We start from the raw sequence: 17,535 nt of genomic DNA, 5'->3' as shown, positions 1-17,535 counted from the left end.
AGGGGGATGAAAAGAGGAACAGCACTAAAACATTTCTGCAAGGACATAGTTGTTTCAGCTAAATATACATAAACAGCCTTGAGAAATATTTTCCAATACTAAAGACCTAATTTTAAAAATTGTCCATTAAAAAAGTAGTTGGTTTTCAGCTTTCAAATTTCCATTTAAATTAATTTTGCCTAATGCTCTTGTTTTCAAAAGTACCTTTCCTTCTTTTGCCCTTGGCCAAGCCTCTATTTCACCACACACAAAGTCAATTACCCATCAACAGGATGTGTACACGCACATTCCTGAGCAGAGGAACTGCAAATGTTCATTGGAATTTCAAAGCCGGGCCTGCCTGAGGGCTGGGAAAGTAGATGCCAGCATGCTTTGTGGGAATAACATTCCAGACTCCTCAGACCTCTGGGTTTTCCCAGCACTGGGGCCTGAATGAACCATAGCAGGGAAGACAGGAGCAGGGAATGAGAGACCAGAAAGACAAGGAAGATGGGAGGGCAGGGCCAGAGAGGAAAACAAGGGGCTCACCCAGGAGTCTGGAGATGTGTGGAGAAAGAGCAGCCTCTGAGAGCAGAGACACGAGAAGGGTCTTCTCAGAGTAGACGGTGTTCCCAAAACAGCCATTCTAAGAGAGCATTCCAGAACATGTAGTACGTGGCTGGAGAAAACTGCAAACTTTTATTAAGTAACTACTTTGGTGCAAAGTGTATGAGAGATGAATAAAACTCTTTCCCGATGAGGGCACATTCTAGTTACGGGAAAAAGAATGTAACTAGCACTCCTAGCAAAACAAGTCCAGAGTAAAAAGGAAATATGATGATACCCCAGAAGGAAGAGAGTTTTTAATTTCCAAGTGGAATGTTCTGGCTTTATGTAAGCAAAATGGAACCAAAATGATTAATTTATAATAGTTGGCTATGAAATCTGCACACAGAAGCCCAGTACTACCAGAAATAAACACCAACTGAGGACCAGAAGACCCAGGTTCTCAATGCAACCCAACTAATGACTGTGTCACCTTGGGTAATAACATCTAACTTCTCTGGAGCCTCGCTCTTTGTGGATAAAATGAGAATACTACTTAGGCCATTTATACGATGAAACCTATGACAGCCACTAAAAAGTGACAGACACCTACATGCACTAACCTAGAAAAAGCTCCAAAATAAGTTAAAAAAAAATCAAAACATAATGCTAAGTTGCAGAATCTAATATAGAAAATGATGCCATTTATGGAATGAATTGATCAGATGGACGTACACGTATAAATGTGCACATAAGTACCTGAGAGGGGACTGGAAGGATGTGCAGCACCGCACAGGCTGTTTGGGTGGGGGTGGAGGAGACCAGCAGAGTTTTCACAAGTAGGTCTATATACCTACCAGAATACTGTGCAAGAGGAAGGGGTGTTCATGTATGATACATCACGATGATATAACGAAGGGCCTTTGAGTTGGTTTTTTTAAACTTCTTTTTGAAAGAGCAGTACAGCACTTTCTATACTTGAAATCCTACTCAAACTCTAATATGTGAAACAAATCGATCCACTTCAAACCTACCAGGGCACCATAAAATACAGTTTGGAATCATCTAGTCCGGGGTTTTTAAATTCAATCTCTGTTGGTCTATATTTTACTATAGTCCATCAAATCTAATATGCCATTGTAAGACAAAATGTTATTTATGTAGGAAGGAAAAATGCTGTCAATTAAACTATGACACATCACAGAATTTAAGACATATCCTGATTTCAGAAATGTTAGAATGTGGAAAAGATGTGTGAATAGGAATTGATGAAATATCGTAGTAATTCAACTATCAAAATTAGAGACTATGTTCAACACACACTGTCCACACATCACAGCGTGGAATGTTACCACCATTATCTGTAATTATTAAGCTACAACTTAGCCTGTTGCTATCGAGCCTGTTGCTTGCTAGGCTGTCACTTTCCAGACAATACATTAAAGGACCACCCACTGACTATGTCTAATACCAACACAGCCACTAGATTTCACTGAGGTTAGATAAATTTCTCTTTAAATACTGTTTTAAAAGTCAGCTAAGATATGGCAACAACTGCCAACACTGCTCAAACCCCTCGTGCTACAACGTAAGCAGCACAGACTTGCGTGTTCTTCCTCACATTGACCAGGTGCAGGGACGAGGGCACAAGGGTTCTTAGCCAGGAGTCTCTTTCTTGCTTCTGTGGGAGATCAAGATTGGCCACCCTGAAATATATCTCTTTACCTTGATTGTTTTCTCTGATGGACATTTGACCTCCCCCACTAACTGCCTAAAGAATGTGACATAGTAACTCCTTCCTGGAACAGATCTTCTATCTGATGGCTATAATATAATGTAAAATAGATGTTACAATAGAAAAGGCACCAACAAGCCCATCTTATCGGAAGTTCTGTCTCTCTGGCCACATTCTCTGGATGGCCCTTCGAGGAGTTGCCAAACATTTACATTTATAAGGGAACTCTCCATTTGTAAAGGTATCTCCCTCTCTGTATTGGGAAGAGGGGGGATGACCTCATTTCTAGAAACTTATCAATGTGAAAAGTGAGGCCTTAAATCTGCATAATAACCTTACTCTTGTTTACCGTGCTTCAGTGGTAATCTCCTGTAATTGACTCCCCCCACCCCCAACATCCTCCTTTGTCTTTAGCTGAATATGGTATTTAAGATGAGAATTTCTCCTATTGTGTTGAGAAATGCAGAGTCCCTGGTTTCTCCCATGTATACGTGTTATTACATTTGGTATTATTTTCTCCTGTTAACCTGTTTTGTTAATTATTTGGCCAGCCATAAGAACCTTAAGGGAAAGGGCAGCGGGGGATTCTCCCTCTTCCCCCACACTTCAAAGCATACCATTTTTATTCAGACTATAATTTGAAAAGTTATTAACAATCTTTCAATTCCTGCCTTCCTTTAAAAATTATACCTCCCTCTTCAATGATATCCTAAGGAAATTAATTTCCAAATTGAATTTATATGATTAAAGCCTCATTTCCCTTATTAAAACTTGCCAGGAACAGATACTACCAATGTGTCATTGCTCTTCTGTTATTGGAAGGCTCGGAGAAAAAATGTCTCAGGAACCACTATACCCTAGTTCATTTTTGCTTAATAATAATAATTAAAAAGCCTCAAGCCTCTCTTTATATTAAATTATCCAAATTTGGACATTTTCCTTCAAATGTAAGTCAATTCAAAATGATCGAAAGCCTCCTTCCTAACTAATGACTCTGGATTTTAACAACCTTATTCATGACAATAAAGTGCCCAGAAAAGAACGATTTAGATAGCAATTCATACTTCTTTAATTATTTCTTCTATTTATGCCCAAAGATTGTTTTTTCATTCCTAGTGATACTTTCTAAATCAAGGGAAACACTTAAAAAGGGACAGATTCATATTAAAATGATTAAAACAAACTTAGTAATGTGCAGCTAACTAACCACTAACCACCACCATAAATACTGCTGGGATGTACTGAGTGTGCACTCTGTGCCGGCCCCGGCTCTCTTCATGCATGTTCCACATCCCTTAGAGTAGTTCTTCAAGAGAGGCCTCCACAAGGAGGAAACCCAGGCCGGGAACCGAGCCTGCCGAATTCCAACGCCTGTCTCCGGCCTTCACACTATGAGGTTTCCCATAAAAAGGGTAGAGAAAGTGCCCAGCCAAGTGGAGGTAATATTCCTTCTCCATCATGTTGAAGAAAAGTATATGGAAAAAGCCTGTAAAAACACATGGTTCCACACATCCACCAGAATGGCTGAATTAAAAACAACAAAAAATACCAAGTGTGGCAAGGATATGGAACAAATGGAATTCTCACACACTGCTGGTGGGAGGGTTTATTGCTCCAGCCATTTTGGAAAACTGTTTGGCAGTTATCTACTAAAGCTGAATATGTGCATACCCTCTGACCCAGCAATTCCCCTCTTAGGTATACCCAACAGAGATGCAAACATATGTTCACCAAAAGACACATTACAAGCATGTTCACAATAGCACTATTTACAAAAGCCAAGAACTGGAAACTATCCAAATGTCCATCAACACCAGAATGGATAAACAGATTGCAGTTTGACTGTTCAGTCATGAGAATGAATGGCCTATAACTACATGCAACAACATACAGAATGTTAAGGAAAAGAAGCCAGAAACAAGAGTACGTACTGTATGACTCCACTTACATCAAGTTCAAAAACAGGCAAAATTAATCTATGATGTCAGAAATCAGGACAGCAGTTCCCTTAGTGATGGTGGTGAGGGGTAGTAACTGGAAAGGCAACAAGGGGCATTGCTGGGGTGCTGGTAATGTTCTGTTTCTTCATCTGGGTGTGTTCCATTTGTGACAATTCATTGAGTTGTATACTTATGATGTGTGTACTTTTCTGTACATATGTTCTACTTCAGGAAAAAAGTTCAAAATAGCAACAAACAACAAAACCTACAAAGTTCTAAAAATAGCAATTCCCTAGGTAACCTGAAGAGAGAACCGTTTGCATCACTTGCCAGCTTTTATACCAAAGCTATCCACTCTGCTAGGTGTCACGACAGAGAACAGCAAAAGTATCAATAACTCCCTTCCAAGGGGACTCAAGGTCAAGGAAGAAGAGTCTACTAAATAGGCTAGTCTATTTTTAAGAGAAGAGCAATCAAGAAAGAACATCTCATTAGTAGCTTATAATTACTTCCAAATCCCAATACAGACCACAACCCATTAACACCATTTTAAAAATGAAGTTTATAAAACCATGAGCTGTTCTACTTATTTGCCCAGACTCACAAGAAATTGAGAAAGAAACATCAGGCTGGCCAAGGGTTTTCTTCTTTCCCAAAGACTCTGATCTGAGTCTTTGAAGCCTTTGAATCTAAGAAATGTGGAAGACAGTCCTTAATGAGTATTTTCCTAAGATAAATGACTTTAGCATCTATTATTTGGGGGCTAATAGAACAGAAAAACTGGTTTTTAAATCAGAAGCAAATTTATAGATATAGGATGTGTGAAGTTATCCTACAGGCATGACAAACTGCCAAGCTACCCACGCTGACCCAGACTTCAACAGAACAATGATCTAGAAGCCAACAGTCCTGAGTCTCACCAGCATATTACACGTCTCTCTGAGCCTCAACTGTCCTATTTCTCATGAGAAAAAAAATGCTAGTTAGCTATGAAAGAACTTCTGGGAAAAAGACTTATCAGGAAGCATTGGCAATAATACTTGAAATGTCTAACACCATAATTTTTATATTATAATTTTTAATCTGACCTCCAAATGATCTGAAACGACTTTTTTTTGAGACAATAGTAAGGCATGGCCATTATGGGCCAGGTACTTTCCATTACCACGGATCTTCCCAGGAATCCCATTTCACCACTGAAGACACTGAAGGTCTGCAGGGTCAAATAACTTGGACAAGGTCAGAACTAGTCAGCGGTGAAGCTACGATCTGAACCCCAGGAGTGTTCTCTCCGCAACACAGAGTGGTAAATATGTGGCAAGCCACAGCACCCCTGGCACAAGGGCAGACATCACTAACCAAGCAAGACACTCCTTCCTGCTGGTCCCAGGATGCAGCCTCAAAATTCCTCTCAGAAAAGATCTCCAGGATATAGTAAGTGAAAAAAAGCAAGATAAAGAACAGAGCATAAAGTAAGCTAACTTTTGTGTAAGAAGCAGGGTGGATAAGAATATATAGTATCATATCCTTGTATTCATGTAAAGAAACACTGGAAGTATACACAAGAAAGTAATAATAGTAATTACCTCTGTGGGAAGTAAAGGGGGTAGGGATGGGCTTTCAGGGACAGGGTAGATTCTTGAATCATAAATACACTGCCTTTTTAAAAACTGGATTTTAAAGAGAAGAAAATCCTCAACTCTACACTATCACCAGTCCATGAACACTGGCAATTAAAACAAACCCTGTTTAACACACTCACTCTAAAGTCATCATCTCTAATACCTCAGTTAGCACAAAGTTAGCTAGAGCCAAATGATTTGTTCAACAAATATTTCTTGAGTATCCACTATGTCCAGGCACTCATTTAGGCACTGGCGATGTAAGAGTAAACAAAACAAACAAAACTCCTTACCTTCATTGAGCTTACACTCCACTGGGAGACACACAGCAAGCAACATAAAGACATACGATATATACAATGGTACGTGGGAGGAAGGCTAAAAAGAAAAATACAGCGTGAAAAGGGGACATGGGAAGTGTTGACTGGGGAGACGCTGGTTTGGATTTCAGCTATCAAGGCCTTGTAAGGTCTCACCAAGATGGCACTGGGCGAATGTCTGAAGGAAGTGAGGGAGACAGCCACGCAGTTATTCGGGGCAAGAGCATTCTAGGCGGCAGCACAGGGGACCTGAGGCAGGAGCAGGCCTGCCAGGTCTGTTCAAGGAACCCGTCAGGAGCTCGTTTGGCTGGAGCAGCAAGAGCAACGGGGAGAGCAGCGTAAGGTGAGCTCGGAGAGGCAACAAGACCAGATCACGCAGGGACCCACAGGTCACGGTGAAGACTGTGGCTTTTATTCCAGTTGAGATGGGTGTCACTGGAGGGACCGAGCAGAGGACTGACACGATCAATCTAATCTGTGTTTTAATAGTGTCACCCTGGTTGCTATGTTGAGAAGAGACTGTACAAGGGTAAAAACAGGGAGACCAGTGTGGTCGATAACCTCCAAGATGGTCCCCAGTAACTCCCATGCCCTGGGATTTGAGCCCTTGTATAATCTTCTCGAGTGTAGGCTGGATGTAGTGGTTTACTTTAAACAAACAGAGGAAACAGGATATTACTTTCATGATTAAGTCACGGAAAGACTGTGGTTTCCATCTTGGGGGTGCTTTAGCTCTCCCTCAGATCCCTCACTCTTGCTCTAGGGGAAGAAAGCTATCACGCTGTGAGCAGCATAACAGAGACACCCAGAGGAAAAGGAACTGACGTGCCTAGTCAAGAGCCAGAGAGGACCTGAGGCTTGCCAAGAGCCACATGAGTGAGCCTGGGAGTGGATCTTTCCCGAGTCGAGCCTTGAGATGGGCGCAGCCCCAGTCAACACCTTGACTGCAGCCTCAAGAGACCCTGAGCCAGAATTACCCAGCTACACTAAATGCTTGTTTTCAGCCACTATGGTTTGGAATAATTTGTTACACAGAATAGATACTAAAACAGCAAGTTAGGAGGCTAGCTCAATAATCTGACCAAGAGATGATGGTGGTTTGGACCAGAGTGCTAACAGTGGAGGTGGTAAGAAGCAGTTGGATTCTGGGTATATTTTGAGAGTAGGGTTAACCGGATTTGTCAACATGTGAGAAAGACTAGGTGGGAGAAGAAGAGGACAAAAAGCAATCTGAGGCCTTTGATCTGAGCAAGTGAAAAATTGGACCTGACATTTATAAAGATGAGAAACTCTGTGAGAAGAAAAGGCTAGCATGGGGAGGGAAGTGGGGGGCAGTCATTATCATGACTCAATTCTGGACATGTTTAGCTAGAGATGGCTATGAGACATCCAAATAGAGCCAACACAGCCACTAGGTAAACGAGTTGGGTTTGGGACTGTGATGTAAATTTGAGTGTTCAGCACACAGATGGTATTTAAAGCCACAAGCCTAGATAAGATCAACAGGGCAGTGACTGAGAGAAAAACAAGAACAGGTCAAGGATTGAGCCCTGGGACACTCAAACATCTAGAGGTCAGGGAGTTTGAGGAAAATTCAGCAAAGGAGGCTGAGCAGAAGAAGCCAGACACGTTGGAGGAAATCCAGGCAAACATGGGCATCCTAGAAGCCAAGTAAAGAAAGAGTTTCAGGTGGGAGACAGTAACCAGCTGTGCCAAGACTGCCCGTAGTAAAGGAGATAAGCATTCCTTGACCTCACATTTTTACGAATAGTGGTTTATCTTTTGGACTCAACCTACCTCGCTTTCTTGAGTAAAGTCAAGGGCGTCTTCTCCTGATGCCAGCAGTGTGTGCAGAATTCGCTGTTTCACTTGCTCCCACTCGACCAGCATTGACTCTCGATGGTACTCCTCAGCCATGCCAAAGGTCTGTCAGAGAGGAGCAGAAAGAGATGACCCAAAAAAAAAAAAAACAAAGAACAGAGTTTCCTTTAAAGTTCAACAGAAATTCAAAGCCCCCAGATCTACCACCTTTCCATAGGTGGAACAAAAGCAATCTACTTTAAAAAACATCCTTAAAGAATTTACTGACAGCTGTTTGCAATATACTCTATATTTCATCAAGTCTAACATTTTTTTAAAAGGCTTAACTATGGAAGAATACACATAACATAAAATTTACCATCTTAACCATTTTCAAGTGTACAGTTCAGTGGTAGTAAATAAATTCACACTGCTGTGCAACCATCAACACCACACATCTCCAGAATTCTTTTCGTCTTGCAAAACTGAAATTCTATACCCATTAAATAATAACTCTCCATTCTCTCCTTCCTCCAGCCCCTGGCAACCACCATTCTACTTTCTGTCTCTATGATTTTGACTACTTCTAGGTACCTCATATAAGTGGATCACACAGTATTTGTCTTTTTGTGACTACCTTATTTCATTTAACACAATGTTCTCAAGGGTCATCCATGTTGTAGCATATGCAGAATCTCCTGCCTTTTTAAGGCTGAATAATAATATTCCATTCTATGTACATACCACATTTTGTTTATCCATCCATCTATCCATGGACACTTGAGCTGCCTCTACCTTTTGTTTATTATGAATAATGCTGCTGTGAACATGGGTGTACAAATATCTTTTGAAGTTCCTGCTTTTAATTTTTGAGGGTACACACCCAGAAGTATATCCCCCAGAACTGCTGGATCATATGGTAATTCTATGTTTAATTTTTTGAGGGATTGCATACTATTTCCATAGAGGCTGCACCATTTTACATTCCTACCAACAATGCACAAAGGTTCCAATTTCTCTAAATCCCTGCCAATACCTTTTTCTGTTTTTCTTTTTTTTTGGGGGGGGGGGGGGCGTAGATTAGCCCTGAGCTAACATCCGATGCCAATCCTCCTCTTTTTGCTGAGGAAGATTAGCCCTGAGCTAACATCCGATGCCAATTCTCCTCCTTTTGCTGAGGAAGATTGGCCCTGGGCTAATATCTGTGCCCATCCTCCTCTACTTTATATGGGACACCGCCACAGCATGGCTTGACAAGCGGTGCATTGGTGCACGCCTGGGATCCGAACCTGCAAACCCTGGGCTGCTGAAGCGGAGCGTGTGTACTTAACCTGCTACGCCACGGGGCCGGCCCTCTGTTTTCCTTTTGATAATAGCCATCCTGATGGGTGTGAGGTGATATCCCATGGTTTTAATTTGCATTTCCCTAATGATTACTGATGTTGAACATCTTTTCATGTGCTTATTAAGACAAATATCTTTTTAAAACCTCTGAAATTAGGCTACATATTACAATTGATAGCATGTCAGTTTAAATTGAAGTACTTTTTCTTTGTAGTACATAAAATAATGATGGATTATAAAATCAATGGTATCTTAAGATTTAATAAGCACCTAAGATAAGAAAAGAAAAACAAAAGATTCTCCCAGTGTCTTTATTTTTTTTAAGGAACAGTAATAATTTCATAGGAAAAAGAAAAACAGCCTTCTGCGATTAGATTTCTTATCAGTCTGCTCAAAGTCACTACTGAAATGTCTGGCAAATCTCACTCCTGTCTACTGGTGACACTGCAGGTTGCTGTCAAACAAAGGCACTCAGAAGGAAAAGGAAAAAAAAAAGAAAGAAAAGAAAGAAAAAAGACGGAGGAAGGGAGGAAAGAAGACAAAAAACTTCTGAGGAGGAAATTAAAGCAACTTATAGAGATATACTGAATCATGACCATTCTTAGCCTATTATTCTTTAATTGGCAGGCCCAGGTTTCCCATCAGCTTAAGCCCATTTTTCAAAAAGCCATTTCATTTACAATCAGACTGGCATCTAATTAGGCAGCACCAAGGGAATGAGTATTAGTAATGCCTGCTTTATTTTTGGCAATGCAGATCATTTATACTGATAATATCCATATACATGAGCTTTGGCAAACTCTTAGAAAAACATATACTCAGTTCCTACAAATGGGATGTTTGAGTACGGACTAACATTTATTAAGAAAAAGACTGACACCAGACACACACAAAAATGATCGGGAAGAAGGCTGGCACATCATGCAAGTTTGATTTTGGTCCATCTATCAATGGATCCCTTTTCTGATATGTATTCTGAAGACAAAGTGAGAAATGACAATTGCAAACTTTAAAAACAGTCTTCCACCTGGTTTTCTTCTCACTGAGCCAGGCAGAATGGACCATTCCAGTTAGCCTGGACTGAAAAACTACTGAGAGAAGAATCATTTTCTCTTGTTACATTAGTGAACTTAAACATGAATGCTATGCATTTTGAATAGACAGGAGTATGTTGGAACAGAAAAGTGCGGTGGGGGGAAAGGGAAAAGGGTAGTTTTCCTAGAAAGCATCCAGAAACAGCGTATAAGTGAGCCACAATTTCATCTAAAACTCTTCCTATTTAGTAGTCAAACCAACCACCTCCTCAGCCTCGAGCCTCTCCCAGTAAGGGAAAACAGAGGGCCACGCGGCACAAGGACGAGGGTGGGTAGAAATAAGGAGGTGAGGGAAGGCTGGCACACCACACAGCTTTCTAAGCTTGCAACAGGAAGGGAGGCACTGATTAAGCTGTGGCACTGACCCAGGACACCACAGTGTCAAAAGAGTTTTTCTTAAGAACAAATCCTCTGGCTGATAAAGAATGGCAGAGTAGTAAAAGCAACTGAAGAAAATAGACAATTTACCACCCAAAGGCACTGTTGATGAGGACGGTGAGGGCAGACTCCAGCATCATGTAAGTGTCAGAGCAACAAGAGTGGGAATTAACCATCCCCTGTTAATCAGGCTGCCCACCTGTGTGCCAAGAACTCCTGCTTTGAGAACATAGGAGGTACTCTGACAACTGGCAGCTTTCTGGGCTCAAATCCTCAGATATATCTGAGAAGTATGCCAGCTTACTCATTTAGAAACAGCCCCACAACGTGAATGAACAGCACTGTGGTTCCATTCATCATTAGTGTGATAAGGAGCTTCAAATAAAAATAAATGGCCCAACATTAAAATTCTCTTCCCTTGACCATGCCAACTCCAGCTCATCTTAATTACATTAGAGATAAGGGAACACCCAATTTGTGGGCTGATCAGGGATGATTAGCCACTCATCCACCCTACTCCAGCCTATTCCCTTTAGACCCACGTCTGAACCACCAGATTAGGTGCAAAGAAGAATGTCAACTAGGGGAGCTAATGAGAGAGAATCAACAGAGCTACTCAACTAAGACATAAGAGAAGAGGAGGACACTAAGGGTTTGAGGTGAGCTGGGAGGTAGGGAATAGAATGGACAAGAAGGAAAGAAACTCAAGGGAAGAGAGAAGGGATACCCTGGAAAGGTGCAGAGGTCTAAAAATTAAAAGGAAGGCAAGACAAACCACAGAAAACGACAAAGCAGTGAAGAAACTATTGTAGATTAAATCAAGTTATGTGTGGAAATGTATCTCTTTGAACACAGTTAAGAAAGGAAAGCAGGAAGAGAACTGGGCAACTGAATTAAGAACAGGTGGGGAGCACTTGAACCCCATTTTCATAAAGGGAAGAGGGCAATATGCTTTGACTTCACACTCGCTTATTATTGAGCTGTTGCTGGCTTTTAGAAACTCTACATATGTTCTGATAATGTTGTTCTGTTTTTGCTGGGATGCACCAAATGAGAAAAGATAGGACACATTTGTGGTTTTGTAGCTTGTTTTCTTGGCATTTCAGCAGGACACTGGCAAGTTATTCAAACATGAAATTACCACCAAAATGCCAGGAAGCCACTCACCTTTTGTTTGAAAATGATTCTTGCTCAGCAGCAGTCTCCCAGTGTCCAGACAGATAAAAGGTCTCCCCCAAGGCCGGCTCCCAAAACCGGAACATCTCCCTCACGAACACATATGCACACATTTTGCACTGTGGTATGTCACTTAAATGTTTTGGCTGGCTGCACATTTAGTCTCAGTATGGCACAATGTTCAGAGACTGCCAATTCCAGAAACACATTCCGCAGGGTAAATGGATTAATAAGGCCCGGTGGCATTCGACAATCCTAATTTAATTTTATTGGTCCTTTACAGCAGGAGAGTCAATGTTGGTAACTCACTCAAAGGGTGAACAAAAAAAAAAAAAAGCCTTTTTTTTATATTTTCAAATCTGAATCATACGAATTTCTCTATTTCTAGAAATAAGTACTATTGCCAAAAATATAATTAATGAAATTTTAGGGAATTTTACTCTGATAATTAAACCTATCAGTCATTTAAGTAATGCTTTTGGAACATTTTCTTATAAAATAGAGCTGGCAAGCCCCCTGCTGCCCTGTATCTCACTCGTATCAGCCCTATCGAGACATTTCCACCCACACGGAAGGTTTTAATAAAGCACACTGAGAAGCAGCATTTTTTTCTTTATTATTTTTTAAACTACATAAATAATACACAAATATATTTCACTTGATATAACGGTTCTATAAATAAACAGCAAAATAGAGGTCCCCTTCACCCCTACTCGCCTTTGCAGAGACAGTCACTGCTGGCAGACTAGCGTAAACCCACCAGCCTCCTTCCTGGGAAAAGCTGCATTTTTAGAACCAACTCCATGTGATTGCTAACCTTTCTCCTCCCTCCCCAGAAGACCCCAGTGGCCTGAAAAATCTCTTCCTCCATAACGGGATGTTTTGAAAAGGTTTTGATCTTTTAATCCTTGTCAGAAACAAATGGAGATAACTCACGTTAGCAAAGTAAACGATCTTTTGAGTATCTTGAAGGAATACTTGTTGCAAAATATTGCTGCACATATAATGGCAGCTCTGGCTGACTGATTTACCATCCTTTTGAACACCAAGCTACGTTTTTTTTTTAAAGAGCTTGGAGAAAATGTTAATATAAAAAGTAGCACAGAAAGTCAAATTGTGTGAGAAAAGGAAAAGAAATTGAGGAAAATTATCAATGATCATAATTGCTTTTCTGACCTGCTGATTCAGTAGAAACCAAAATACCACTTATACTATAAAAAGGAAACCAAAGAATTGTCTGGCCTTTCCATTTTAAGATGAATCTAATAATTAATTAACCAGTCCAGTGTTTCAGATGCACTTCAGTCACTAAATACACATAGAGTTATAAGCACGGTATTTTCCTTAAAAACAGTTCCTGCAGAACTTCCTCTGGTGAACTAACTGTCTAAGTAGGAAAGGTGGGCGTGGGACACAGGCTCCAGCTTCCAGAACCTGCACACCCTGGTACACAATGCCCCCTCCACAATGGCGTACATCTATATTAGGGTTCGTTTCTTACCCTCTTCCGGGACTCTTCAATGGCAGACAGCAGGGCATTGTCCTTCTCATTCTTTAGGAAGCCCTAGGAAAGAGGGAAGAAATGACACAACTTAGGTTAAAATAAACCTTCTAATAATAAAAAGTACACTGTAGGAAAAAAAAATTAACATAAGGATATCTGCTACCTTGCCAACCCTCACAAAACTCTCTCAACTCAAAAACATTAAAATAGATGGTTTTCACAGATGTTTCCTAGTTTCTTCCATTCTGGGAGCACATGACGATTGTTAGAAGGTAAAGCCCCTCTGAGGCAGTACTCCACATCAAATGTGAACAGTCAAGACGGCCCTTCAAATTTCCTAAATGGCCCATATTACAGATACAGCTTTGACTATGCAGCCAGTCACACTTCCTCTAACTGTTCCTTAGTTTTTATCTCTCTGTTACTTTCAATTAATTCTTTAATTTCTTCCCAACACTGAGGAAGCCATCGCCATCCATTCATCTGGGTGTTTTTCACTTGTTTGTCAATGGCTGGGATACCCTCAAAATAATTTATTTACACATTTCTTCTGGTGTTTGCCACATGTACTCCCTATTTCATGCCTGATGACATCTGCTGCTTGTTTAATATAGGTCGGTGAAGAGCAGACAGTCCACAAGTCTGGTTTAATATGCACAGGTCAAATGCCTGCAAAATGCAACTACACAATAATACGATGACAGACCTAGTTTCATATCCTGATGCCTCCATTTACTAATGGCATGATTTTAGCCAACTCACCCAAACCCTCTAAACCTTAGTTTACTCATATGAAAACTTATTATTAGGGACTGGCCTGGTGGCGTAGCAGTTAAGTTTGCATGCTCTGCTTTGGCGGCCTGGGGTTCGCAGGTTTGGATCCCGGGCACGGACCGGTGCGCTCCTTGTCAAGCCATGCTGTGGCGGCGCCCCATATAAAGTAGAGGAAGCTGCGCATGCATGTTAGCCCAGGGCCAATCTTCCTCAGCAAAAAGAGGAGGATTGGCATCGGATGTTGGCTCAGGGCTAATCTTCCTCACACACACACAAAAATTATTATTAAATGAGATCACATAATCAAGTGTTTGGCCCAAGGTTCATACATGTAGTTCTGAGTATCTATTACGTTTAGATCTGTTGGTGACATTAAAGAAAGAGATGCCCAGGGTGACCTCCTTGTTGCTATTCATTGTCCTCATTGCTCAAGCTGAGGTGGTAGGGAGGAGGCGGAAGGACACTGTCCTGACAGTGTCCTGACAGTCAGTCACAGCTGCAGATAGAATGGCTTCCACACCTGCCGCCACACCAACACCTTGACCTTCACACAAGGGTGAAGCTTCTTTTCCACAGCTTGGGGCGTGAGGGCCAAGTAGGAACAACAAAGATGATCCATCAACTAATAGGTAGAGATCAAAGTCTTAGTTGTAATATGAAAGAATTCGAGTCACCCTATACGTTAGATCCACCTATACTCTGAAATGCAATGTACCTGCATGTGAAGCATGTTATTGTTGCATTTATACATGTCCAAAATGACCTGTTTTTTCCAGAATCATGTTTTTGCTTTTTTTTTTTAAGGAACTCTTGGGGGAATATAATACAAAGCAGAATTAAACTAAAGCTTTTTAAATGACATGGTAAATTAAAAAATATTATTTGACAGTTTTCTTGGAACTTATTGTCATAGTTAATTTTTGATCACTTACTATATTTTAACAACTGTAATATTTTAGTATATTTTGTTCAAACAGTCCCAGATATGAGGCTGCTGGTTCTTAAATAAACAAGGGTGAGGGGCCAGATAAGACTGGTGACATAAATTTAAATAAAATATTACTAATCTTCAGAGATTTCCCAGATCTCTCAGGTATTGGTCCACAATTCTCCCACACCTGCTGTCACACCCCAACCTGGGCAGTGCACTGGCATGGACAGGGACAATAGCCAGCAGCCCAGGAAACAGTTCCCTCACAGGCTCCTCCAGGGCAGGCTCTGAGGCAGTTCTTAGGCAGCTCTAGGACACAACATGAAGACTGCTCCAAATTCCTATACTGATAACTGGTGTCGGAGTGGGGTGGAGAGAGGCATTGGTCACTTACCTACTAACGCGATGGCCTCAAGAAACCAGAAGACATAAAACTAGGATCCCATGTGGTCATTCAGAAGGGGGCAGCTTGTCACCACATGCCTGCTCCTGGCCATCACAGGGGAGCAAGACACGAAATGATGGGAAGGATTTTAATGGACCTTGTTTACACTCTTCACGGCAAATGATTACATGAAGTCAACAGACCTTTATTACGAATTCCCTTTCATGAGCGGTCTCCAATAGCTAAAGGCTTTAGTGTCAGTTTATAAATAAAGCTATGAAACTATTATCACCGACTGCTGTTCCCGAACAAAGGGTAGGCATAGATCGTGCTCTGCTGTACCTCTTCATGGCTGCTGCTATGGGAAGCTGATTGTCTAAGCAAGCCACGTTTTTTTGGGGGGGTCGGGGGGGTGGTGATAACCATTGCCTGACAAGGCCTGGTCTCATTGTTCTCTTTTTGGTTGGAGTGTGCCAAGTGCCCCACCCCTCTCTGAGTTTCCTCTGCTCTTCCCAGTCAACGACCAGCCAATTCCATTCTTTTAACTGCACCCATGTCTACATATAACCCACATACACAAAATCAAAACACAAATGCAAAGCAATAATCAGACATATTTGTTTAAAAACAACATAATATTCTGTAAAACACAGAATTCCAAAATTTCTAAGAGATGAAATTTCAAGTAGTGGTTAAGAAAGAAAAAAAAGAAGAAAAGATATTGCTTTGAGGCAGATTACTCTCTTCTTTAAAATATTCATTATAGGGCTGGCCTCGTGGCTTAGCAGTTAAGTGCGCGCGCTCCGCTACTGGCAGCCCGGGTTCGGATCCCGGGCACGCACTGACGCACCGCTTCTCTGGCCATGCTGAGGCTGCATCCCACACACAGCAACTAGAAGGATGTGCAACTATGACATACAACTATCTACTGGGGCTTTGGGGGAAAAAAAAAAAAAAGAGGAGGAGGATTGGCAATAGATGTTAGCTCAGAGCCTGTCTTCCTCAGCAAAAATAGGAGGATTAGCATGGATGTTAGCTCAGGGCTGATCTTCCTCACACAAATAAATAAATAAATAAATAAAAATAAAACAAAATATTCATTATAAAGCTACATTCCAAAATCTCAATAAATTAAATAAAGCATTTGTGCATGAGAATCAAATTTTAGACCTCACCCACATCTGAACAAACACCAGGAGCCATCATGTACCTCAACAATTGGGCTTTCTCTATAGCACAAACTGAGCCCACAAAATACGTAGATTTTAAATTTTAAGTTTTCTTCCTTTATTCTCTTGTAAAATGAAACAATAAAATAGGCTATACATAATATTCTATTTTTAAACCTAACACATTAGCAATCTATCTTTTGAAAAGAATCTGAAAAATAATTTATACAGTCAGAATAGTCCTGAGATCTGTGTGCCATCTAGTGGCAGTTAGTTTCTTTTAAAGAACACACCTCAAGGAAAAATAAATTAAAGAACTGAAAAGTTGGGCGGAAACACACCTGCCTCAGCCCAAGTTTCCCACAGGTCTCTTCCTCGACTTCCCCTTCCACATGTGTGTTTTCTTTCCTTCCAGCTCTCTGTGGGGCACCTCTCAAGCCCCTCATCCCAAAGAGACACTTTTACAGCTTATCAGAAAGTAGGTTTTCTGTAGAGGCGAGCTGGGGCATGAAGGGTGAACCAGGAGGTGGCTTCTCTCACTGAGTGTGGCTCCCTGCCACACTGAAGACCCCTCAGCATAGAGAGGGCCCAGCAGTCACCTCCCACTGGGAGATGCCAGGCGCCTATTACCCACAGAGCTCCTCATCACTAACATCCTCTCTTCTTTCCAACAAGCACTTTTTAATTGTTCACAGCCCCCACTCAGACCTTCTACTGCTGGTCTACTCAATATTAAGAACATTCCATAAACATCTACAGGCCTGCTAAGTAAGATAGCTACTCCTGACTTCTCCATCTGTATACCGCTCCTCACTGCCAGAATCCTGGAAACAGACCC

The 17,535-nt window shown here is 41.2% G+C and overlaps 1 protein-coding gene across 4 annotated transcripts in view; it reads right to left on the bottom strand.

Moving 5' to 3' along the window:
- The window catches only part of NUP93 (nucleoporin 93), a 107,967-nt gene that overhangs the window by 27,045 nt on the left and 63,387 nt on the right, over window positions 1-17,535 (bottom strand). For all 4 annotated transcript variants that reach the window (XM_058527861.1, XM_058527860.1, XM_058527863.1 and 1 more), the window contains 2 exons: window positions 13,436-13,498; window positions 7,940-8,068 (listed from right to left, as the gene is read on the bottom strand). In XM_058527861.1, the coding sequence (XP_058383844.1) occupies window positions 7,940-8,068; window positions 13,436-13,498 (192 nt within the window). The remainder of the gene's footprint in view (window positions 1-7,939; window positions 8,069-13,435; window positions 13,499-17,535) is intronic.

The sequence above is a fragment of the Diceros bicornis genome, chromosome 32 (genome assembly GCF_020826845.1).
Source record: "Diceros bicornis minor isolate mBicDic1 chromosome 32, mDicBic1.mat.cur, whole genome shotgun sequence".
Classification (NCBI taxonomy): domain Eukaryota; kingdom Metazoa; phylum Chordata; class Mammalia; order Perissodactyla; family Rhinocerotidae; genus Diceros; species Diceros bicornis.
The sequence above is the reverse complement of the archived record's forward strand: the minus strand, read 5'-3'. Positions and strand labels throughout refer to the sequence as shown.